This window comes from Myotis daubentonii, chromosome 7, assembly GCF_963259705.1.
Source record: "Myotis daubentonii chromosome 7, mMyoDau2.1, whole genome shotgun sequence".
Classification (NCBI taxonomy): domain Eukaryota; kingdom Metazoa; phylum Chordata; class Mammalia; order Chiroptera; family Vespertilionidae; genus Myotis; species Myotis daubentonii.
Genome location: NC_081846.1, coordinates 46,514,940 through 46,541,122, shown reverse-complemented (window position 1 = coordinate 46,541,122; position 26,183 = coordinate 46,514,940). Strand labels below are relative to the sequence as shown.

General features: G+C 42.1%; 2 protein-coding genes and 1 non-coding gene across 6 annotated transcripts in view; 1 reads left to right on the top strand and 2 right to left on the bottom strand.

Moving 5' to 3' along the window:
* Positions 1 to 26,183, bottom strand: part of SLC25A12 (solute carrier family 25 member 12) — a 164,855-nt gene that overhangs the window by 86,176 nt on the left and 52,496 nt on the right. Inside the window, exon 2 of one of the 3 annotated variants that reach the window (XM_059704095.1) lies at positions 9,232 to 9,334. The exons of 1 other annotated variant lie outside the window; for it this stretch is intronic. Coding sequence is in view for 1 of the 2 variants with exons in the window: in XM_059704094.1 (XP_059560077.1) it covers positions 708 to 719 (12 nt within the window). In the remaining variant the exon portion in view is untranslated. Of the gene's footprint in view, positions 1 to 707; positions 815 to 9,231; positions 9,335 to 26,183 lie in introns of those variants that run through there. One more of the 3 variants, XM_059704094.1, reaches the window with a different exon arrangement.
* The window catches only part of HAT1 (histone acetyltransferase 1), a 48,442-nt gene continuing 40,327 nt past the window's right edge, over positions 18,069 to 26,183 (top strand). Inside the window, exons 1-2 of one of the 2 annotated variants that reach the window (XM_059704099.1) lie at positions 18,069 to 18,181; positions 20,787 to 20,891. In XM_059704099.1, the coding sequence (XP_059560082.1) occupies positions 18,175 to 18,181; positions 20,787 to 20,891 (112 nt within the window). In that variant the 5' untranslated portion in view covers positions 18,069 to 18,174. The other variant, XM_059704098.1, reaches the window with a different exon arrangement.
* Positions 19,073 to 19,179, bottom strand: LOC132238901 (U6 spliceosomal RNA). The gene has a single exon (XR_009453877.1). It is a non-coding gene; the product is annotated as a U6 spliceosomal RNA (small nuclear RNA).

Sequence of the window (26,183 nt, the reverse complement as noted above, 5' to 3'; positions counted from 1 at the left end):
GCAAAGGAAGGCAGTGAGAATCAATCCATTACTTTACTCCACATCCACTAACAACACGGTTAGCAACCACCCACCTTCAAATCAAGAGGCCAGCAAGAGTAGATCAACAGGAAAGTTGAAACACCCAAATTAATCGCATGGCCTAGCAGCTTTTCTTACCCGTGGAAAGCAATCCAGAATACAATCATCTCCGCTCCCCTCCCTTTCCCCACCCAACTTAAAATATGAAAGCTGCTACGTTTCCAAATACTTTCGACCTCCTGCCACCTGCAGCGCAAATGCCAACCAATGACTCCAGTCACCATGAAGCCCCAAATTACTCAATTACGCCATCCCCCCCACGCAATACACAGATGCCGTAGGTACCCCGACTTTACATGTCACTTCCTCTCACTCCCTTTTCGATGGCCTCCAACTCCGGACTCACAAACCCATGCACTTAGAGCAGGACACTACTCTTCCTTCACCGACCCGGGGTCCTCACAAGCCCCTCCGACTCACAATCCTGCCTCCTTCCCCTCCCCCAACCAGGCATCCTCTCCCTCCGGTCCAAGCCCCACACAGCTCTCCCACCCGCGGACTGGAGCCCCGGGACACGCTATCTAAGAACCAGGCAAAGAAGGAAATGGGAAGAGGTGAAGGGCTACAGGCAGGGTCCCCAGAATGTCTCTTATGCAATAAAGGCAGCAGTAGAGAGTTGGAGTCACCTTGACCGCCATGCTGTGCTCGGAAGCCGGGGACGAGCAGGGGAGCGAGCAGGGCCCAGCTGTCAGGGCGCGCGCGCGCCGCCACCCCGGCCGCGCCCGCCCTCCTGCTCGTCGGCGCCGCGCGCGTCCCTATGCAAATGAGCCGGGGCGGGCGGGGCCGGGAGAGGGCCCCGCGCCGGGTTCCCAAAGGGGAGCTGACCTGGGGGCCGGAGGGGGTCAGCCCCACCGCTACGCGGAGGAAGGGGACGCGCCTCCATTGGCGAAGACTGGAGTGCCAGCCGCGGGATTCCGACGCGCCGCGTGGTTGCTGACAGCTGCTGAGTCGCCGCCAGAAAGACCCAGGTTTCCTAAGGCCTCCTAGTGGGTGTGGCTTTGGGCAACGACTTCTGCCAAAGTCGTTTACCCTGAGACTTAAAGGAACACTTGGGGCCTAGATTGAGTAAGATTTCAAAGGATCAAAGAACATGTTCCATTAATAATAATAATAATAAATGAATTAATGACAACTAATGGCAAATACTAACAATAAAAAAGATTGGGAACGACACACTCTGGGGAAAACCTAAGTAAACATAACTTGAGAAATATGCCCCTAAACTGGCATGGGGTGAATAGGCTTAACCTATTTGTGCTTCATGTACTATTGTAAAGCTTTATTAGGCTCACTTCACATTCCCAATCACCCAAATTTTTTGTGCAATGAGGTACCACACAAATGCAAATGGGGAAAAAATCCATTTGTCTTGGACTGGGCTGGCACTGAATCCTGTCCCAATTTGCCCCTACATAAACATGTCCAGCCCTCCCTATTAGTAGCTAGTTCTTGAACCAAAATAATGTCTCTAAAACGGAATCCGACTATGATGACTATATTGAGCCACATATTGATTCATTCAACAAACATTTCCTGGGCAGCTATTATATACTAGACATAGTTTTGCTTGTAAGGACAACGTATAGTCCCTACCCTCTAGGAGTTTATTGATGGTCAATGCTTCCACACAATCCCAACCCTAAGTGTATTTTTTTGTTTGTATCTTTATTTTTTTTATTATTTTTTAAAAATATATTTTATTGATTTTAGAGAGGAAGGGAAAGGGAGAGAGAGAGATAGAAACATCAATGATGAGAGAGAATCATTGATTAGCTGCCTCCTGCACATCTCCTACTGGGGATAGAGCTGGCAACCCAGGCATGTGCCCTTGGCCGGAATCAAACCTGGGACCCTTCAGTCCACAGGCCGGCGCTCTATCCGTTGAGCCAAACCAGCTAGGGCTGTTTGTATCTTTAAACCAAGCATGCTGCCTGTTTTGTTTTTTTGTGTGTGTTTTTTATAAAAAGTTCTAACAACTCCAAGATTTATCTTAACCTCATAGGAGGCATCTCTTTTTTCTCCAGTCTCACTAATCATAATTGTGTTAAGTATCCAAGTTAATAGAAATGAGAAAAGGGTGACAAATAGCGATTGTTGATAAGGAATGCTACATTACTAGTACTCTTAAAATGAGCTTTTCTGCTGCAGTTGGTTTAATGGCCTACACCATTACATCTTTCTTCAGTCTGTTCAAAGATCTTTAACAATGTAATTGGACATAGGATGTACAAATTCACATTTTGTTCTACTAGCATCTTATGACCCTGATACTCTGCTCTCTCTTATTTTATAAAGTTTCTCTAAGTAGGAATCTTGAGCTGTTTATTTTGTTACAAGGGACGGATTCTAATAGCCCAGAGTCCCTCAGTTTGAATAAAAGTACTTAGTGAGCCCTGGCTGGTGTGGTGGGATTCTGATGGTTGAGCATTAACTTGTGCTTGCTCGAGGAGGGGAGGGGGGGAGGACACCAGTCTGATTCCCTGTTGGGGCTTAGTCTCCGGTTTGGGTATGATGTTTGTTTCTCTCTCTCCCTCTCCATCCCTCTCTTAAGCCCTTTACCCTATCTGGGGTAGCCTCCCAACCCTGTGCATAGTATTTACCACACTGTATTGTAATTATCTCTTTGCTTATTTTCCTCTTCCACTGGTGGCTTTCAAACTTTATCGATCCAGATTTTTATAGTAAAAAGTATATTTTTATAACAACCCCAGTACACATACGTGAATTTTTGATAGGTCAAGTAACACCAAGAAGATATTGGGGCTTGAACTACTTTTGCAATGTCCTACCCAGAAGGGAGGCCTACTGACAAAGGAGACAACAGTAGCAAGGATCCATAATTTCCTGTCAGGGAATTAGTACAATGCAGAGGCCCCTTTCAGCCACGAAATTAAGAATGCATGCTATGTGAGAAGCAGTAAGAGCATCAGTCAGTCAATGTCAGCTGAAGAAGCAGAGATAACCAAAACAGAGAGTAGTTAAATATCAACATTTGTTTCTCTTCTATTCCTACTTCTAGCCCCCAACACCAGAAGAGTGAGCCTTGAAAAAGAGGAAAAAATATCCTAGAATGAGACACTCTCCCTGGCCCAAACTTTTTTAAAAATGTATTTTTTTATTGATTTTCAGAGAGAAGAAGGGAGAAGGGGAATGAGAAACATCCTTGTGAGAGTGGAACATCTATTGGCTACCTCCTGCATGCCCCCTACTGGGATCAAGCCTGTAACCCAGCTGGCCTAATCTGTAGGGACTTGAAGAGGGAGAACGAGCGAAAACATGACTATACTCCCTTCCTCATTTCAGATCCCTGTGGCTACAAGTCTGCCCAACAATGAAGGAAGTTTTACAACACCAAACTTTTAAAGTAGGCCAGAGTGGACTTTGAGTAAGTTGGAAAAAAAAACCCACATGAAAACTATGAAATCTGCCCAAGAGAGGGTATTTAACAGTACAGTGGGAGATGTGACTAGAGAAAAATTTGACATTTTATGTTTATACCCCCACCAAGTTCCAATCCCTCAGTAATTTAGTCACATAAAATTAAGAGTAGTGTGTAGTTTGTGATAAAATATTAAGTGAATAAGTCAGAACTTGACATTGTACATATATGGCAAGAATAATTGTATAAGTAACCTAAGTATATTAAACAAGCCTGGAGCAAACAACTGAGTTTTCTCTAAATTACAATTTTGCATAGGGTCAGCAATATGGTATACTTAACTAAATCTACTATTATACTTCTTTTTGCCATTTTTTAAGAAAATAAGTTTATTTAGTAAGATTGCTTTTCATGAATCCATGTCATACAGTGAATACTTGGCCACCTTCTGTAGATTTGTAAATTATATATTTTTTGTTTTAGAGTGGTTTTTTTGGTTGTTGTAGTTTTTCAAATATTAACACCAGCTATCCTAATATATAAAAGGCTAGAGTTGTAACAACCGATCACAACCAAAGGCTGACCAACCCAGAAGTCCTTCAGTCAGAGCTGGGTTGCTGTGGCGACCCAGGACTGACTGCCCAGGGGCCCGAGACCCAGAGAGAGGGGCAGGGTCTGATCCACAGCCTCAGTGGCAGCTGTTGATCAGTACTTGCATCTCTCTTTCTCGCCCTCTTTCTTTCTGAGCTTCAGCAGCCGGGCTTCTCTCTCTCTCCCAGCCTCTGTGGGGCTACTGTTCAGCCCCGCCTCTCTGATCAGGCCCAGAGATAGGACTGGCATAGGAACTGACCAATCAGAACCAAATGTGGGTGCTGTGGGGAGCCAATGGCTGCCTAGGAGGTGGAACTTTTGACACTGACTAGCATAGAAACCAACCAATCAGAACCAAATCTGGGTGCTGTGGGGAGCCAATGGCTGCTTAGCAGGCAGAGCTTTTGATGCTAACTGGCATTGAAACCAACCAATCAGAACCAAATCTGGGTATTGTGGGGAGCTATTGGATGCCTTGGAGGTACTGTGGGGAGCTATTGGATGCTTTTGATGCTGACTGGCATTGAAACCGATCAATCAGAACCAAATTGGCCAGCAGAGGAGGGCAGTTGGGGGTGAGATCACGCCTGCAGGGGAGGACAGTTGGGGGGGAGATCAGGCTGGCAGGGGAGGGCAGCTGGGGGCAACCAGGCCAGCAGGGGAGGGCAGTTAGGGGCGATCAGGCAGGCAGAGGCAGTTAGGGGCAACCAGGCTGGCAGGGGAGGGCAGTTAGGGGCGATCAGGCAGGCAGGCAGGTAAACAGTTAAAAGCCAGCAGTCCCAGATTGCGAGAGGGATGTCCAACTGCCAATCCCACAGGAATCGGGCCTAAACTGGCTGTTGGACATCCCCCAAGGGGTCCCCAATTGGAGAAGGTGCAGGCTGGGCTGAGGGAACCCTCCCTCCATGCACGAATTTTGTGCACCAGGCCTCTAGTCCTACATAATAAAAGAGAAACATGTAAATTGACCATCCCTCTGCTACGCTCACCAGCCAATCAGGAGTGAGTATACAAATTAACCCGACAAAGATGGTGGGTTAATTTGCATACACAGGTGCCAGGCAGAGAGCAGAGTGGGAGAGCTGGCGGCTTGTGGGCAATTGGCTCCCCGGGTCACTCCCAGTGACCGAGAGAGCGACGCCCCCCAAGCCACCAGGTGGAGAGCAGAGCGGGAGAGCCAGTGGAGAGTGGAGAGGGAGAGCTGGTGGCTTGGAGGACTTGGCAGAGTGGGAGGCCATGGGACCGAGACAGAGCAGGAAGGGAAAACCAAGAGTGCGGGGAGCACCAGGAATTCTGGGAATAGTTCTGGTGGCAGCCCCAGGACCGGAAGCGGAAGTCCAGAGTGTGGGGAGCACCAGGAATGCTGGGAATCATAGTTCTGGTGGCAGACAGATCTCCTAGACCCGTGGTTGGCAAACTGCGGCTCGCAAGCCACATGCGGCTCTTTGGCCCCTTCAGTGTGGCTCTTCCACAAAATACCACATGCGGGCACGCACGTACAGTGCGATTGAAACTTCATGGCCCATGTGCAGAAGTCGGTATTTTGTGGAAGAGCCAGTATTTTGTGAGCAGTAGGCTGGGATGAGCTGGAGCTGTGCCCAGCTGGGGCACAGGCTCCTCCCCAGCTGCCTGCCACTTCGAGCACTACTCTATCCCTTGGGGGATGTCGGACTGCTGGTTTTGGCCCAATTCCCACAGGCCATTTGAAAGATGAAGACTAAAGAGAATGTGCTCCATTGGTTCCTCCCTAAAAATTGAGTATAAGCTTGACTTTTCCCATTATCTTCAATCATTCCAGTTTGCAGGGAGTCCATACTTACCATTGTTAATAGCACAGATATTTCAGAGAACATTTCTTTGAACCTAGTGAAGATTCCTTTAGGCCCACTTGATGTGAAATCATCTACTCTAATCTATTTTATCTTTAATTGCAATTTCTATAGCATCATTGGTAATATTTGTACAAGGGCTCTAATTTATAAAGTATTCTTCCCACATTAGGATATTTTAGGATACTGAAGCAAGTTAAGAATGTCCTGCTATTATTTGTAGTGTATTGTTCTCATACCTAGGAATACCCTGTGTCTTAACCCAAGCTTGGTAAGAGATTAAAAGTTTATGGCTACTCTTTTTGTTTTTTTTAAATCTCTACCCTATATTACTCCAATGGAAAAAATACATGAACTAGATAGCATAAAAATAATGTAAGGCTTGCCCTGGATAGTGTGCTCAATGGTTAGAGCATCAACCACAAACCAAAGGCAATTCCCGGTCAAGGGTACGTTCCTGGGTGGCAAATTCATGTGGGAGGCAACCAATAGATGTGTCTCTCTCACATTGATATTTCTCTCTTCTGTCTTTCTCTCTTCCCTCCCTCCCTCCCTCCCTCCCTCCCTCCCTTCCACTCTCTCTAAAAATCAATGGAAAAAATATCCTTGGGTGAGGATTAACAAAAAATAAAGTAAGGCTCACCAAAAAATGACATTTCAAATTACAGCTATTGTTCTATCAGTCCCAATAATGATTTACATATGCATTTATCTACCTTTAATAAATTAATAAGGTGTCATAATGTACTAAACATATCATTATGCTATTTTCATTTGTGCTTACATATGGGCTCATATACAATTAAATCTCCTAATAGTAAATAAAATTGTCATTTGACATTTAAATATATTTATTTTGTTTAATAGGAAGCAAAGCAAAACCTAGATGATTAAATCATACAGATACTATTTGAATAAACTGGACATTTGTTGTCTCCCTGTGCATTTTACTCAAAAGAACAATGTGAAGTTCAAAATCTAAGAATAAAAGAACTTGAAAGTGCACTTGAAAAGGAAAAAAATAGCAAACATACAATTTATCTCAGCAGGGCTTCTATATACCCAAGGACAATGTAGATGTACTACCACAATTTTTTGAAAAATCAAATTTCTTCCAGGTCGTTCTTGTGATTCTAGCTTAACAAAACTTATATAAAACAAAATGTTATAATTATTTGTTAATATTTTATAATTTTAGAAAGCCCTTAAAATTATTCTTAAACTTTTTTGTTTGTTTTTTAATATTAGACAGGAAGGGAGAGGGAGAGAGATAGAAACATCAATGATGAGAAAGAATCATTGATTGGCTGCCTCCTACATGTCTCCCACTGAGGATTGAGCCCACAACCCAGGCATGTGCCTTGAACAGAGAATCAAACCGTGACCTCCTGGTTCATAGATCAATGCTCAACCACTGAGCCACACTGGCCAGGCCTTACAACCTTTTTTAAGTGGAAGTTTTCATTTCTCCAAGTATTTGTCCTTAAATGAGACTGCTACATGTATTCTTAACATTAACATTCAAATTTTTAGTAAGACTTTAAAAAATGAGAAAATAACCCAGTATTGTAGTAAACAAAAAATTCCATTTTTAGAGGAATTGATTTTAAGGGCCAAGCAGAGAGGGGAGGGAGATTATCAAACCTCAGAGTGGGCCTAAGAAGAGAGGATATGTGCAGTCTCAAATGTAAATGTATTTAAACAAAAGCTAATCTGAATAAAAATCTTCAGTAAATGTTAGTAAAAGAATTTGTTCTCACTTCAAGTAAGAACTCAATGATGAAGATAACATAGTTTCAGCTTTGGAGAAGTTAACAACAGGTAAATAAGCTTAAGAGGAGAAGGTGATGATTCCTGATTATTCCCTAGGACAGATAGGAAAGTTAGGCAATCCTCTGTGATACGCAGGCCTACCTTGGTGAGTGAACACAGCAGGCCCCAGATGCAGCAGGCCTCAATGAAGCCAACTAGAGAGAAGAGAGAGAAGAGTACAAAAGCCTCTGGATGAAATGTGGGCTGCTGCAGGGTACATCATGGGCTTGCTCTGTTTGTTGATATTACAGTGGATATACATCTGGAGGAAAGATGTTATACCCACTGTAACACTGACCCAGAACTGTGTTGAACTCTGTAAGTATATTCCAAATAGGACCTGGATTTGGGGAGATAGCAGCTAACATTTAGTGTCTGAATGTCTGGGTGTTTAACTCATTGAAGGATAGAGAAGGCAGTATAGAGGAGGAGGGTAAGCTCCTGGTGAGGACTAGCTAGGCTTTCTTAGAGCTCTATAAGAAAGCTAAAACTTAATCTGAGTTAAAATTCTCTGGGGGAAAGACAGGGCTACTGATGATCTGAGCCTGTCTACAGAATATCCCTGTGTCCCAGAGAATCATATTTATGGAGCCACTGTTCAGGGATAAATTTACTCTGGCAAAAGAGCATCTCCAGTCAATTATGTTGATGACTCACTCTAGGCCAAAGCTACTTCCTGGTGACATCCAAAGAACAAGTTAATAAGGCCTGTGTTACACACATGTTGGCAGTAATGGGTTACATGTGAATGGGGTGTTTGATTCAATCACATGCTCAAGCATGTTTTTAAGCAAAGAAACTTAGCAGTTTCTTATCCCAAGAACCACTCAGTGCTTGAACAAAGTTGTTTGTGGGAGGAGAGGGGTAAGGGTGCTTTGTATTTTTTATATTACTACAAAGTCATTTAACAAACATTGAATCAATGTGCCAGATACAGTTTCTTTCTAAAGTAAACTATTACATGAAGGAAATTAGTCCTTTCTACAAGAAGAAAGGGAAGAAAAAGTGGAAAAACATAGGACCAAATTGAGAAACTTGGGCCACAGTATCGTTCTATCATTTACTTAATGGGAAACCTCAAGCAAGAGTGTGGGATTAAATCAGAGATCTTCAGGGGTGCACAGGTGACTAAAAAATTAGAAGTTAATATTAATATTTAATATAGGAATTAGCAATATTAAAAATACATTAGAGCCCTAATCGGTTTGGAGCAGTGGATAGCGTCGGCCTGCAGACTGAAGAGTCCCAGGTTCGATTCCAATCAAGGGCATGTACCTTGGTTGTGGGCACATCCCCAGTAGGGGGCATGCAGGAGGCAGCCGATCAATGATTCTCATCATTGATGTTTCTATCTCTCCCTCTTCCTTCCTCTCTGAAATCAATAAAGAAATATATATTTTTTAAAACTGTATAAAATAACACTATATCTGTAGTAAAATAAACTTTTTCACATACAACAAAATGTAATTTTACAAAGATATAAAAAATGTAAATTTATTCTTTAAATGCATCCTAACCCTACCAATACACCCATCTTACCTGATGAAGCAGGTTCTCTTTGTTATTATATGGTGCTAGTTGGCATGACCCTTTCTTCCTCTTAGCTCATTCAAGAGACAGGCAAAGGGATTCTCTGACAGCCCTGTGTTGATGAGATTAATGACAAACTTAAAGTCTGGAATCCCTCTAGCAAATTTTTTGGAAAGAATTCTTTTAATTTTACAAATTTGCACAGTAACTGTTGGTTTTGCCTGTTGAAAACTATATATATGCCTTAAAACTCTGAGTTGTAAAAATATAAGAAACACTACAATAAAACTAAATTTTATTTTATAGTTCTTTTAATATCTTATAATTCTATAATTCTTTTATAATTCTTGAACTAAACACTTCACAGCATTATATAGCTGGTATAGAAGTTCGTTTTTTTGAGGAAGAGAGAAAGAGAAAGAGAGAAAGAGAAAGAGAGAGAGAGAGAGAGAGAGAGAGAGAGAGAGAGAGAGACAGACATCAGTGTAAGAATGAAACATTGATCGGCTAGAAGCTCTTAATTGACAGCATTATATAGCTGGTATAGAAGCTCTTAATTGACAGCATTATATAGCTGGTATAGAAGCTCTTCACTTTGTGTGTCCAGATCACCTGAAGTTAAGAGTCTTGCTGTGCATAGTGACATGGGTAAATGAGTTACAAGTCTTTAATGAAAACCAATTTATTAAAATGACAGCTTTCACAACATTATGAATATACTTAACACTACTGAACTGTATACTTAGAAATGATTAAGATGGTCAATTTTATGTGATGTGTTTTCCACCACAATCAAAACTTAAAAAGGGTAAAGTGACTGAAACAATATCATCAGTTTAAAACGAATATTTCTGGTCATAATTTTTAGTCTTTTTTCTTTAATATCTAAGTAACATTAATAAAGTTTTCTTCACCCTCCCCTACCTGGAAACTCTTTCACATTAAGAAACAATGCAAAACAACAGCAAAAAATTTAAAAACAGAGGCATAATCATCATTTTTTGTTGACTAAAACTGAAAAAAGAACATTTGAAATAGCATTTTAACTGTGGAATTTGAAATATCATAACATTATTGTATAACCCACCCTAAGTAGACATACATAACTAATGTCATTCTTATGAATTAGAGTTTCAAAGAGTAAAAAAGGCACCACAGAATGATCATTTTGTAAACAAGTATAAGAAATTATGGTGCTCTTCCCTCATTTGACGAATCTTTGCTTATAAATGACAGAATGCAAAACTAGAAATATTAATTCTCAACTAACTTCCTATTTTCTTTCTTTTTTTAAAAAAATATATTTTATTGATTTTTTACAGAGAGGAAGGGAGAGAGATAGCCAGAAACATCAATAAGAGAGAAACACCAATCAGCTGCCTCCTGCACATCCCCCACTGGGGAAATGCCGGCAACCCAGGTACATGCCCTTGACCGGAACCAAACCTGGGACCTTTCAGTCCACAGGCGGACGCTCTATCCACTGAGCCAAACCAGTTTTGGCTAACTTCCTATTTTCAATTAAGCTGCTTGCACTCTTTGACTCTGTGTAATCATAATTTATAGAATGTAAACTAGAGGGTAAGGAGTTAGCAACCATGTCTAAAAATTCCAAAAAGAATGATAACTTTCTAATTATGAAAGCAACCAGTACATCTCATTAAAAGAAGCAAACGGTATTTTTTTTTTTAAATCCCTCATTGCCCTAGCTGGTTTTGCTCAGTGGGTAGAGCGTCAGCCTGCGGACTGAATTGTCTCAGGTTTGATTCCAGTCAAGGGCACATGCCCAGATTGCAAGCTTGATCCCCCAGTAGGGGACATGCAGGAGGCAGCCAATCAATGATTCTCTCTCATCATTGATGTTTCTATCTCTCCCTTCTCCCTTCCTCTCTGAAATCAATGAAGATATATCTATATCTATATCTATATCTATATCTATCTATAGATAGATAGATATAGATATAGATATATATGTACTTTTTAAATCCCTCATTAATCCCCATCTCAAAATTCCCTCTCCTACAGGGAAGTTAAACTTGTTAGGTATGCTTGCAAATGTTTTCTATGTGTCTATCATAATATGTTTTTATACAAATAAAATAACATTATAATGTAGTGTCACTTATTTTTTAATTATATAGTAGATATTTTCTCAAGTCAGTACACATTATCCAGTGCTATTCTGTGTGTGTGAAAAGTCAGATAATTTTATTGACTTTTATATGTTCTTGGAGAAAACCATTTACTTGTAAAAGTTTGAAATTTGATATGGGATTTATTCACACTTAATTTTGCAAATAAATTATTTAATTTGGAGGTAAGACACAATTTTTCATTTCAAGGGGACTTTTACATGATGACAATCACAAAATTGGCACACCATATTAAAAAACTAAATCAAAAAGAGCTAATCAAGTATGCAGCTTTATATTAATTTCAATCTCATCACACACCATCCCTCATGTATGATTGTGGAAGTATCTGCTGTGAGCTTACTAGTATATTAATAGAGAAGGTCTGAGGTCACGAATGATTGTTTACCAAACAAAACCTCTTTTTCTAGTGTTTATCATTTTGTTATAGAAAAATATTACAAATAAAAATTATTGTTATTGAAGGTGTTCATTTCAAAAATCACATGTGAAACACAGGTTCAAGCTATTTGCCCCTTGTCATATAGAGACATCACAAACACCCTATGTGAATTATTAATTAAATGCACCTTAGCATCCACTACCAGCTTAGTAATGACACATTCACCATGTCAATTAATTGAAAATGAGAGTGAATTAAAATATATTCAGGTATTGCCCTAGCTCAATGATGGTGAACCTTTTGAGCTCAGCGTGTCAGCATTTTGAAAAACCCTAACTTAACTCTGGTGTCATGTCACATATAGAAACTTTTTGATATTTGCAACCATAGTAAAAGAAAGACTTATATTTTTGATATTTATTTTATATATTTAAATGCCATTTAACAAAGAAAAATAGAAAAATCAACCAAAAAAAAATGAGTTCACGTGTCACCTCTGACACATGTGTCATAGGTTCGCCATCACTGCCCTAGCTGAATAGAGCATTGGCCTGTGGACTGAAGGGACTTCAGTTCAATTCCAGTCAAGGGCATGTGCCTGGGTTGTGGGCTTGATCCCCAGTGGGGGGCTTACAGGAGGCAGCTGATGAATGATGCTGTCTCATCATTGATGTTTCTCTCTCTCTCTCTCTCTCTCTCTCTCTCTCTCTCTCTCTCTCTCTCTCCCCCTTTCTCTCTGAAATAAATAAAAATATATCTTTAAATACCATATTCAGGTATTGAGTTTACTCATAATTTGTTCTTAGAGAATCAAAAAAAACTGCTAGAGAAACATGACAAAATTTGTATTTCCTCATTCAAGAAATTTGTCTAAAAATCTGTAATTATAAGACAAATGTGCTTTTTTTTAAAAAAAATGGCTAACTTTTTTTCCATGGTTAGTTCTTATTTAGAGATGATTCCAATTTTAATTTGGGTCCTCTTTCCCCAGAAGGTAGGGAGGGTGGTTCAGTATAATAAGGTATATTCAACAAACACAGGGATGTTTCAAAGAGGAATATAGAGCACTGTTATAATCAGTCAAATTGTAAATGTTTCCTTTCTTATAATCATGTAAAATAAAAAAAGCCAGCCACTTTTATGAATGTTGTTATTTCCAATTTGCCAGTATAATTAATACTGCATTGAACATCTTTGTTGATATGTCTTTGCATATTGTACAAATAGTTTTGCAGGACAAATGCTTATAAATGGAACTGTTGGCTCAAAAGATATACAAATTGAAAAATGTGTTAAAGTTGTTAAATTTGTTAAATTGCTTCTCAAAAACTAGTTTCTATACCTATGGACAGTGTATGAGAGTTAAAAAATGGAATGTACGATCTGTTGGTAATGTGTGTCTTTAAGTTATTCCTCTAAAAGTAGTTTTCAATATTAGCTTGTCTATTTTTATTTTATTTTATCTCATATGAAAGTCATCTAGCTGGGTAGGGGATTCTGGATAACTTTTCTGGGAACTGGAACTCATACCCCACCCCTATACCATTAGCACTATGAGCTAAACAAATGAGTTAACTATTTATTGTTATTTTTCTGTATATATTTTAAAATAAAGACACATTAAGTACCTACCTTTATCTTTTAGATTTCATATTTCCTACCTCCACTTTTTGATGACCATATGTTTAATACCATGTCTTTAAAAAATATCACTTCTGGAGGTTTCAAGATATGATAGCAACATTTACTAGTCTATATACTCTTGAACCTGTAGCAAACACATGATTGCTAGTCAATTCCTAAGAGTATATTTTCTAGACCTCTTATTCTAGAATAAATGTAATCATACAAATACCACCTCATATTAACATAGAATTTTTGATAAATATTTTCCATTTGACTTTCACAACAACTAGTATGGTGACTGGGAAGGTATTATTATCTCCAGTTAATAGATAAAACAAGGTCACAATCATGAAAAAGTAGAACTTAGACTACTATAGCTTGGACTTCCCACACCACTATGCTGCCTCTTTCATACATAGCAGGACAGCATATTCCTTTTCATATTTTATTCCATGGTGGTAACATTCACTTCCTAAATTCTCTTTAGGATAAGGTAAAATATAAATTCAAAAAGAGGGGAAAGACCCTACTAAAAAAGGAAATATATTTTCTTTTTTGGTAATTTTACTATTATGTTCTGAAAGAAGTCATTCTTTCATCTTTTAGGCAAACTGCACCTAAACATGTATTCTGTGGCATTTTAATAAATGTGTGAATAGCTCTAAGACAAGGATAATTTAAAACTGTAACCTCAATTTTGCAAGCTGATCATACTAAATGCTAGTCACATGATATAGCGCATCATATTCCTTATTCATATTCATCTTATTTCTTATTCATATTTATCATGTATAGTATTTCTTTACTACAACTAACCATGAAGTCACAGGACTAATCCATTTCAGATTTGCTGCAGATGAGAAAAATTTTCTTGACTTATTATAAGGATCATAATTGCTGTTCAGCAATTGACTGATCTAAAGATAAGGTGGTTTTGGAAAGAAACAGTAAGTCTTGACATTTTGAAAACATTATTGCTTCCCTTTTTTGATCCATAATGTCATTGATTATAGTATTGATTCAGTTTTCTATTTAATACTGTATGATCATAATTTCTGGTGTTTCATTAAGGCTTAAAGGAAAATGATCTGAGCATTTTGGGTACCTTTTTTGATCTTATCTTGAAGAGTCCCATCTCCATGTCTTATAACCTATGGGGTATCTGGAGAACTGGACTCCTGCATAGGCTGTATACTGAGAGGACTTAGCCAATTTCTTTTCTGGGCTTTAGTTTCCTCATCTCTAAAATGAAGGGGCGCACTCGTTCTAGACCAGGGGTGGGCAAACTTTTTGACTCGAGGGCCACAATGGGTTCTTTTTTTTTTTAAATATATTTTATTGATTTTTTACAGAAAGGAAGGGAGAGAGATAGAGAGTTAGAAACATCGATGAGAGAGAAACATCAATCAGCTGCCTCCTGCACATCTCCTACTGGGGATATGCCCGCAACCCAGGTACATGCCCTTGACTGGAATCGAACCTGGGACCTTTCAGTCCGCAGGCCGACGCTCTATCCACTGAGCCAAACCGGCTTCGGCCACAATGGGTTCTTAAACTGGACCGCAGGGCCGGAACAAAAGCATGGATGGAGTGTTTGTGTGAACTAATATAAATTCAAGGTAAACATCATTACATAAAAGGGTACGGTCTTTCTTTTTTTTTAGTTTTATTCATTTCAAACGTGCCGGATCTGGCCCGCGGGCCGTAGTTCGCCCACGGCTGTTCTAGACTATCATCTTAAGGGTCCATTTTAGCTCAAGCATCATCGTACAACCTAATAACCAACATTTGTTGACACGAGGCATTCTACAGTATACACAACACTGTAGGGATACTTATGGTTATCAAAAAAGTGGCTTATCCTCTGGGACAAGCAGTTCAACAGTTTCTAAGTAATAATAAGCCCAATGGCCAAAAACAGGTAGCATATGGCGATGTGGTCCAAGCCGCTAAGACAGGTCTCGAGGTATTAACTATTTCAGGGCACTAAATGGTTGCCTAGTAACCTTCAGAGTGAAAGCAGAGTCCCTAAATTGATATCGCGCGCAGTATACTGTTAAAAAACATGAGAGAAAAGGAAAACGAGGTTAAGCAAGTATGGACAGCAAAAACAGAAACAAGTAAAGTAGTAAAGATGGCGGCATAGGTAAACACCGGAGTTTGCTGCCTTGAACAACCACTTCAAAAATACAACTAAAAGACGGAACAGACATCATCCAGAACCACAGGAAGGCTGGCTGAGTGGAAGTTCTACAACTAGGAGGAAAGAGAAAAGCATACCGAGACTCAGAGGAGGCGCAGTGCTGAAGTAAAATACTAAGGTGCGGAGTGCATGCGGAGCGGGCTGGCGGCTGAGGGCACGGTTGTCGTTTTCAATCGGGAGGGAGTCTCAGGCTCTGAGCTCCAGTTCCAGGAGAGTCTCGAGGGACCCAGACTCATACGGGAGAAGTGGGACTGTCTGGCATCGCTCAGAACCCTAGGGCAGCTTTCTCTCCGTGGGGCTTGCAGCGATTACTGGGACACTGAGAAGCAGAGCCTCTGAGGGCAAGACTGAGAGCAGCCATAATTGCTAACCCTGCCCTGTTGATCCCATGGGACCCGCCCCGCCCAAGCCCTGCAGGGAGACTTTTGCTGATAGCCTCAGGCAAAGGCTAGATTAGCACCTCCCTAGAGATCCAGGAGCCAGGAAGCCCAGAGGTCAGAGTGGGACCATCCAGTTTGCAGCTCCGTGGAACCACTCAGGGAGCAGACTCAGTGAGCACCAAAGCCCCATCAAAGCAAGTCTAGCCCCAGAGGGGTGTCTCCAGCACAGAAGTTCTCCCACTGCAGACATAGCTGATTCTCACAGCCAATTGGACTGGAGGTCAATTCCTCACAGTGATAACTACAACAATCAAGGCTTACCTACAACAAGACTGTGCACAAAGCCCACAAGGGGGTGCACCAAGAGTGTTTACCTCAGGTAATTGGGACACTTAGAAAGGCACTCTATCGACACAGCGAAGCATAAAATATGCCGAGACAAAGAAACAGGACACAAACAACAGAATTGGAGGAAAGCAAACTGTTGGATATAGAGTTCAAAACCACACTTTTAAGGTCTTTAAAGAACTGTCTAGAAGCTGCCGATAAATTTAATAAGGCCCTTGAAAAGACTGGTGAGCCCGCCGATAAATGTAGTGAGATCTTCAAGAAGACTAGTGAGACCGCCGATAAATGTAGTGAGATCCTCAAGAAATCTAATGAGACCCTTGATGTTGTGATAAAGAACCAACTAGAAATTAAGCATACACTGACTGAAATAAAGAATATTATTCAGACTCCCAACAGCAGACCAGAGGAGCGCAAGAATCAAGTCAAAGATTTGAAATACGAAGAAGCAAAAAACACCCAACCAGAAAAGCAAAATGAAAAAAGAATCCAAAAATACGAAGATAGTGTAAGGAGCCTCTGGGACAGCTTCAAGCGTACCAACATCAGAATTATAGGGGTGCCAGAAGATGAGAGAGAGCAAGATACTGAAAACCTATTTGAAGAAATGACAGAAAACTTCCCTTACCTGGTGAAAGAAATAGACTTCCAAGTCCAGGAAGCGCAGAGAACCCCAAACAAAAGGAATCCAAAGAGGACCACACCAAGACACATCATCATTAAAATGCCAAGAGCAAAAGACAAAGAGAGAATCTTAAAAGCAGCAAGAGAAAGAAACTCAGTTACCTACAAGGGAATACCCATATGACTGTCAGCTGATTTCTCAACAGAAACTTTGCAGGCCAGAAGGGAGTGGCAAGAAATATTCAAAGTGATGAATACCAAGAACCTACAACCAAGATTACTTTATCCAGCAAAGCTATCATTCAGAATTGAAGGTCAGATAAAGAGCTTCACAGATAAGGAAGAGCTAAAGGAGTTCATCACCACCAAACCAGGATTATATGAAATGCTGAAAGGTATCCTTTAAGAAGAGGAAGAAGAAGAAAAAGGTAAAGATACAAATTATGAACAACAAATACGCATCTATCAACAAGTGAATCTAAGAATCAAGTGAATAAATAATCTGATGAACAGAATGAACTGGTGATTATAATAGAATCAGGGACATAGAAAGGGAATGGACTGACTATTCTTGGGGGGGAAAGGGGTGTGGGAGATGCGGGAAGAGACTGGACAGTAATCGTGCACCTATGGATGAGGACAGTGGGTGGGGAGTGAGGGCGGAGTGTGGGGTGGGAACTGGGTGGAGGGGAGTTATGGGGGGAAAAAAGAGTAACTAATGTAATAATCTGAACAATAAAGATTTAATTGACATAAAAAAAAAAGAAACAAGTGAAAATTTCTCCCGCAACTGCAACTCAAGTCCTACATTCTAAACGAGGGTGCAGGTGTTTGGATCTATCTATCCTTCAGGCCAAGGAGAGTTTTTCTCTCCGTCTCCAAAACATCGCGGGGGGGGGGGGTGGGGGGGGAGGCGGGACAGAAAGCCATAAAGTATATTATTCAAATTAACCTCAAGAAACGTTCCCAGGGCTAAATAGAAGGTCCCTTTTACGGCCTCCTCCTCTACTTCAGGCCTACAGAACGGCCGACGGCACCCGCGGCGGCCAGGCAGCGGCCGGAGCATTCCCGGCGGTGTAAGTCCCGCCTTCTGAGCTGCTTCCGCCGCCCCGCGCGCCGAGCCTCCTCCTCCCATTGGTGGGCAGGGGAAAGGCGTCGTTCAACGCGCTCACTTCCGGCCAGGGAGCGCGCGGGTTGATTCGTCCTTCCTCGGCCGCGGGTGCTCCCAGCTCGGAAATGGCGGGTAAGTTCCCGGGAAAAGTTTACCAAGGGGAGGGGGCCGGCAGGTTTGGGAGAGAACGCCGAGGCCGGGGTGACAGTGCCCGCTCGGAACTCTCGGGCTCCAGCCTGGGTTCCAGAAGGCCTGCTTCGGGCTGCGGGCGCGGAACTCCCAGCGCAGCTTCTTATGGGTCGAGGTTTGCGCCCCCGCCCCCAGCTGCTCAGGGTTCGGCGCCTTCTGCGAAGAACTTGACCCCCTGCGAAGCGACGGGGAGGCAGGGGGGGGAAAAGCATCGCGATTCGGGGTGTAAGTGCCAGGTGCTCTGAGGCCTGTTTCCCTTCTCGCTCCTTTCGCCCGCTGCTGCCTCGGCTCCCCCAGGCAGGTTCGGTTCCCGCCAGATGATCTGAGTACTCAGGTCCTCCTCCCCCAGGTCCGCCGCCTGCCGCTGCCATCACCCTAAGAGCTAGCGCGCTGCTGCCTTGCCCTGCACGGGGGCTCTCACTTGAGTGTTGGCTGACTTTGCCGTCGCCTTCGTCTCTCACACTTTCGCATCTCTAGGATGGGTGTAGATTTCCTTGGAGAAAGAAGTTCTCTCACGATCCCTGCGCCTAAAGCCCTAAACTCTTTTTCGAGTGTGTCTACTATAACGTAATTCTCTCGTGGTCATTTTATTCTGCTCTCCAATTTATTGAGTCTCCTTTACAACATTTAAGAACAACATCCAATAATGATGTCTGTACGTGTATGAAGACTGTTTTGATATGACTATTATGCCTCCCCCCACCCCAATTACATATCTTTTGACGTGATGAACAGTTTATGATCTCTGTTCATAGTGCCTTCGTAGTAGTCTCACGACACTTTCTTTTATTATTTTTTTTTCCTTTTTTCTATTCTTTCTTTTTTTTTTTTCTTTTAAATATGGAACGCTTCACGAATTTGCGTGTCATCCTTGCGCAGGGGCCATGCTAATCTTCTCTGTATCGTTCCAATTTTAGTGTATGTGCTGCCGAAGCGAGCACTCAGACACTTTTGTGGATGTGCTGGATAGACAGGCTGTAGCTTGAGCTCTACAGACGTTTAAGGAAGAGCCGTGGGATCATTGAGTTCCCTGGTGCTGCAAGAGAGTGGGAACATGGGTACTGTAGGGTATACATGTTATGGGAATTACACCTGAATGGGAATCGCAGCTTCGCCTGTAGTAGTGGGGTGCTCTTAATTAAGCAAGTGCACCTCTTTCTAAGCCCGAGTTTTTGAATATGGCATGGGACTTGATATAGTATCGACTTGTGTTAGAGAATTGTGGGGATTAAGCTAATGTGGGGTTTCACAAGTTAAATTTTGTTGCTTAGATTATACATAAATTCTTCGAGGTGGGTTCTGTCATCTGTTTTATAGATTAGTGTCAGAGAGGTCCGAGGAAGTAATTCACTGATGAATTAAATGAGTGGTGAAGACTGGATTTGAATGCAGGAATTCTGATTCCAAATTATTAATCTGTAATTGCCTCAGGTGTTCCCCATTTTCTGTGTATGTGTTTTAACCCTTATTGAAGTAGTATGGCATGTCACTGTACCCCTTTTGTTTCTGCTCATGATTTTTCCCCCTGAATTTTTACTAACTTTGATATTTATTTTGTCAGGAGATTTATTGTCATCTTTGCTTGAAAGTTCCTCTTGATAATGATTTCTTTCATTAATTGTTATATATCTTGATGGCTAGCCATGTGATAAAACCATTTGGTTATTCCAGTAGCTGAAATAGTTTATGACTGCACAGATGGTAAAAAAATATTTGTAATACAATGAAATTTTTCTTTCCTAACCTTATCCCCATTCCTTCTCATATCCTAGAGTTAACCATGGTTACCAGTTTCTTGTGTATCCTTTCTGAGATAATCTATGTATTATCAATTCATAGTTTTTTGGGGTTTTTTTGTGTTTTTTTAATATATTTTATTGATTTTTTACAGAGAGGAAGGGAGAGAGATAGAGAGTTAGAAACATCGATGAGAGAGAAACATCGATCAGCTGCCTCCTGCACACTCCCCACTGGGGATATGCCCGCAACCCAGGTACATGCCCTTGACTGGAATCGAACCTGGGACCTTTCAGTCCACAGGCCGACGCTCTATCCACTGAGCTAAACCGGTTTCGGCAGTTCATAGTTTTTTTAATAGTCTGGAAGTACTCTGGGTATAATTTTTCCAGTATTAGAAATGAAATGTTATTGTAATTATCAAAGGACATTCTCACTTTATTTCTTAGTGGAGCAGTGGCATCCTTTTGATATTTCTTTTAAAAAGGCTACATAGGCATAAATCCTAGTAGGAAATTTATACTACTATTAAATATTCAGAAATGTCAGTAATCTGTCATGTTAATTTTCAGGTGTACTCATTTATGTAAAGCAGCGCTGCTTCATAAGCCTTTATCTCAAATGATGTTTTATAAATGAGGCACTCATACTTAGTACATTTATTTAGGAGGATGTGAACAATGATCTATACTTTTATGATCTATAAAAATGCTTTAAATCTTACTTTTGTTTCACTTCTAATAACAACCCTATTTTTAGGTTTACCTATTTAAACCATTTTCAACCAGACCTTTAAAAATCTTTCTCTTAGGATTTGGTGCTATGGAGAAATTTTTGGTTGAGTACAAAAGTGCAGAGGAGAAGAAACTAGCAGAGTACAAATGTAATACCAACACAGCAATTGAACTAAAATTAGGTATGTATGTACTGTGTGTCTATATATAATTTAATCTTTGAAGTAGAATTTCATGTAAGAGCAGTTGTTTGTGTAAATATAGTTTTCTGCATTTATTGAACATACTCAGATTTTATTCAGTCTTGATTTATGTCATGGAGTGGGTAGATGTTTGAGAGGTGGCAAAATTTACATATAGGAAGTACAGTGTGGCAAAAAGTGACAGGAATAAGTGGTCTCTGCTTCTTTAAAATATTTACCTTTACTCTTATAAAAATAATAGACAGTAAGTGTTGGTGAGGATGTGAAAAAACACTCATAATGTAGAAGGGAGTATAAAATAATACAACTACTTTGGAAAACCATTTGGCAAGTTCTTAAAAAAGCTAAACATATGAATTTATTAAATGACCCAGAAATTCTACTCCTAGGTATCTACCCAAAAGGAATGAAAACAAATGTCCATATAAAAATTCATACATGAATGTTCATAGCAGCATTATTCACAATAGCCAAACAATGGAAACAACCCAGATATCTATCAATTAGTAAACAGATAAAGTGTGGTACGTATATCTATATGATAGAATATTACGTGACAATAAAAAGGAATGAAGGTCTGATAATACTGAAACATGGATGAACCTCAAAAACATTCTAAGTGAAACCAGACCAAAAATAAAAACACCAAAAAAACTACCCCATATCCTGTATGATTCTTTTTGTATGAAATGTTTGGAAAAGCCAATTCTATAACAGGAAGTTGATTAGTGATTGCCTGGGGTTGAAGGTGGGAACAGAGATGACTGAAAATGAGCATGGGATTTCTTTGGGGAATCATGGCAGCGTTTTAAAATGAGATTGTGACCAAGGTTACACAATTTTAAATTTACTAAAAATTATTGAATTATACACTTAAAACAAGTGAGTTGTATGGTATATAAATTATGCTTCAGTAACACTGTTTAATTATATACTCATAAGTCCTGGTTCAATCACTTTATGTCCCCAGTTCCTAATCTTTAAAATGGAGTTGATAGTATTTACTTTATAGTGGTTGTAAAGATTAAATGAAAGGTTAAACACAAGTAAAGTGTTTGAATAACTTAACTTTTAGAAATTCTCAATAAATGTCAGCTTCTGTCATTTAAACAATACAAACATAATAGAAATACAAAGAAAATGACAAATAAGGTAAAAGATAATACTGATCTAAATTTTTTCCTTGTACAGACATTATTTTTCTAAAACCAGAGCCTGTGGTTAGGCTCTTTTATTATTTAGCTTAACAATGTCTTGAATATCATTCTCTGTAAATAACATATAGATCTATCCTATTCTTTTAAGTATGTAGTACACTATGACTGTATCATAACTTATTTAAGTACTAGAAGCCCGGTGCACGACATTCATGCACTGGGGGTTGGGGATCCCTCTGCCCGGCCCGCGCCCTTTCGCACACAGTTCGGGAGCCCTCAGGGGTTGTCTGAATGATGGCTTAGGCCCATAGGGAGCAGGACAAGCCGCAGTCGGACATTCTTAGCGCTGCCGTGGAGGCAGGCTGCTGCACTCGCCAGCCATCAGCCCGGCTTGTGGCTGAGCGGTGCTCCCCCATGTCTGCCCCTAGTGGTCAGTGCACGTCATAGCGATCAGTTGTTCTGCAGTTCGGTCGATTTGCATATCTTTTTATTATATAAGCTAGGATTCCCTATTAGGGATTGCTTCTCTCGTTATTAAAAATAATTCTCCAATAATTATTCTTGTGTTTACCTATACGAACTTGTGTGCGTGTTCAGCTTTAAACCCACTAAACAACTGTGTAACCTTGAGCAAATTAGTCCTTTTTGCATCATTCATCTGTGAAATGAACGTTCGATAACTCTTGTGAGGATTAACTGCAATCTATATACAGGAGCCTTAGCACCTGTTACAAACGAACAACCGGTCAACAGGTTGCTATGATGCACACTGATCACCAGGGGGCAGATGCTCAGTGCAGGAGCTGCCCCCTGGTGGTCAGTGCGCTCCCACAGCCAACCTCCTGCAGCCGGCCAACCTCCTGCGGTCCCTCCCCACAGCTGGCCGGCCCTGGATCGGCCCTGATCAGGACTGGGCAAGACAGCCCCGATTGCCAGCCAGGCCGAGGGACTCCACCTGTGCACAAATTTGTGCACCAGGCCTCTAGTAATGATTATAAAATTATTAGCAAATTGCCTGACACACAGTTAATGTTCAAGTGACAACTACGTAATAATATTATTAGTAACATGTTATTTTTTGTGTGACTACTCCTGAAGACTATATCCAGTGTTGGCATACAACATTGGTCACAGAAAAAGCTGTGGTACATAAACGTTAGTAGCAGCAATATTCAAAATAACCCTAAAGTGGAAGCATCCCAAATGTCCATTAACTGGTGAATGGATAAACTAATATGGTATATTCATCCAGTAGAGTATTATTCAGCTACAAAAAGGAATGAAGTACTGATACCTGCTACAACACCAATGAACCTTGAAAACATACTAAGTGAAAGAAGCCAGAAGCAAAAGGCCACATATTATATGATTCCATTTATGTGAAATGTCCTGAATGAATAGGCATACTTAGAGATTTAGTTTCATTTCTCTCATAGTAATTGCTATACTTATGTAAGTATTGAGGGTTATTTAATGAGAATAGAAAACTCACAATTGTCCCATATTTATTAAAAGGACTAACTCTATTCTTTGTGCCCTTGGCACCAGTTGTTTGTTCCTGTTGTCTAGGCCTAGGGCCTTTTGCCTTAAAAACCCTCTTTTGAGAAGATAACTTTTATTCTAATCTCTCTCAAATATAGCCCTTAGTATCTTCTCAATGTATAATCCCAGGAACATTTGGGCAACATTTTAGAAATAAGTACATCATGGTTGAAGGTTATGCAGTGAACAAGTTTTCATTTAATAAAATGTCTAATATAAAAACTCCACTTAACTGGATATTAAAAGAATCCTTTATAAAGCGTATACATTGGTTATAAAAAGTTTCTCTTGGATTCTTATATTTAAAATCTAATCAAAACCAAATCATAAATATCCTATCTAATAAAAGAGAAACATGGTAATTAGCGTACGACCGCTACCCTTCCCATTGGCTAATCAGCGAGATATGCAAATTAACTGGAAGCCAAGATAGCGGCCGGCAGCCAGGCAGCTGACACGAACAGGGAGGCTTGCTTGCTTCAGTGAAGGAGGAAGCCAAGCTTCCCCGCCTGCCTTGCCAGCCTCTCAGCTGCACTCTAAGCAACATTGTAACAAATATAGAAGCTAAACAAAACCCCGGGCTTCAGCCAGTAGGACCGCAACATTGTTTCAAATACAGAAGGTAAACAAAGGCCAGAAACCTGCTTTCAGCAGCGGAGGTCTCATAGCTGGAGCTGAGCCTCAGAGCTAAAGCTGGCCCAGAATTTTAAAAAAAAGGAAAAAAGGACAGGTTGGGAGCTTCAGTCACCCGCCAGCTTGAAAATGGCCCTCAGCCCCTCACCCAGGCTGGCCAGGCACCCCAGTGGGGACCCCCACCCTGAAGGGTGTGTGACCAGATGCAAACAGCCATCATCCCCTCACCCAGGCTGGCCAGGCACCCAAGCAGGACCCCCACCCTGATCCAGGACACCCTTCAGGGCAAACCAGCTGGCCCCCACCCGTGCACCAGGCTTCTATCCTATATAGTAAAAGGGTAATATGCCTCCCAGCACCGGGATCAGCGGAGCAGCGAGGCCTCCCAGCACCGGGATCAGCATGACGGGGCAGTGCCCAAACCCCCTGATTGCCCTGCGGCTCTGTGTGTGACAGGGGGCAGGGCCACAACCTCCCTATCTGCCCTGCTCTGTTCGTGACAGGGGTAGCTCCCCAACCCCCTGATCGCCCTGCGGCTCTGTGTATGACAGGGTGCAGTGCCCCAACCCCCTGATCGGCCCTGCTCTGTGTGTAACAGGGGGCGGTGCCCCAACTCCCCTATTGGCCCTGCTCTGTGAGTGACAGGGGGGAGCTCCCCAACCCCCTGATTGGCCCTGCTCTGTGTGTGACAGGGTATGGAACCCCAACCCCCCTGATGGGCCCTGCTCTGTGCGTGATAGGGGGCAGCGCCCCAACCCCCTGATCAGCCCTGCTCTGTGCGTGACAGGGGGTGGCGCCACAACCTCCCTATCGACCCTGCCTTCAGTGTGACGGGGCAGTGCCCCAACCCCCCAATCGGCCCTACCCTGAGCGTGACTAGGGGTGGCATCACAACCTCCCAATCCACCCTGCTCTGTGCATGTCAGGGGGCAGTGCCCCAACTCCCCAGTTGGCCCTGCTCTGAGCCCGACCAGGGACTGCACCTAGGGATTGGGCCTGCCCTCTGCCAACCGGGAGCAGGCCTAAGCCAGCAGGTCGTTATCTCCCGAGGGGTCCCAGACTGCGAGAGGGCACAGGCCGGGCTGAGAGACCCCCCCTCCCCCCCGAGTGCACAAATTTTTGTGCACCGGGCCTCTAGTCTATATAATAAAAGCCTAAGGGACCGTTACAGCGGAACAACCAGAACAACTGGTCTCTATGATGCGTACCACCAGGGGGCAGATGATCAATGCAGGAGCTGCCCCCTGGTGGTCAGTGCACTCTCACAGGGGGAGTGCCACTCAGCCAGAAACCGGGCTCATGGCTGGCAAGAGCAGCTGCCGTGGCAGGAGCCTCTCCCACCTCTGTGGGAGCACTAAGGAGCAGTGAGCTGAGCGGTAAGGAGCCTGCTGCTAAGAAGCAGTGAGCTGAGCTGTAAGGAGCAAGCAGTTGGGTGGTAAGGAGTGAGGGATCCCGGATTGCAAGAGGGATGTCCGCCTGCTGGCTTAGGATCAGGTCTAAGCGGGCAGACAGACATTCCCTGAGGGCTCCCAGACTGCGAGAGGGTGCAGGCCAGGCTGAGGGACACTACCCCCACCCCCTGCACTGGGCCTCTAGTCTATAATAATAAAAGTGTAATATGCTAATTAGACTGCACGTCCTTCTGGATGTCCTTCCTTTCGGACAAAGCTGTAGCAGGCGTGGATCAAGGCAGAGGCAGCTGAGAACCCCGCCTGCGGCAGGGGCAGGCAGGGGCAGGCAGGGGCCGCAGCAGAGGCCCTCAGTTGCAGCGGCGGCAGGTGGAGGCCGGGGCCGGGGCCAAGGCCCTTGCACGAATTTTGTGAATCAGGCCTCTGGTATAGTATAAAAAGGTGGTTTTGCTTTCATTTTTTTGCATGTATCTGTCCAATTTTCCCAACATCATCTATTGAATAGACTATATTTACCCTATTATATGTTC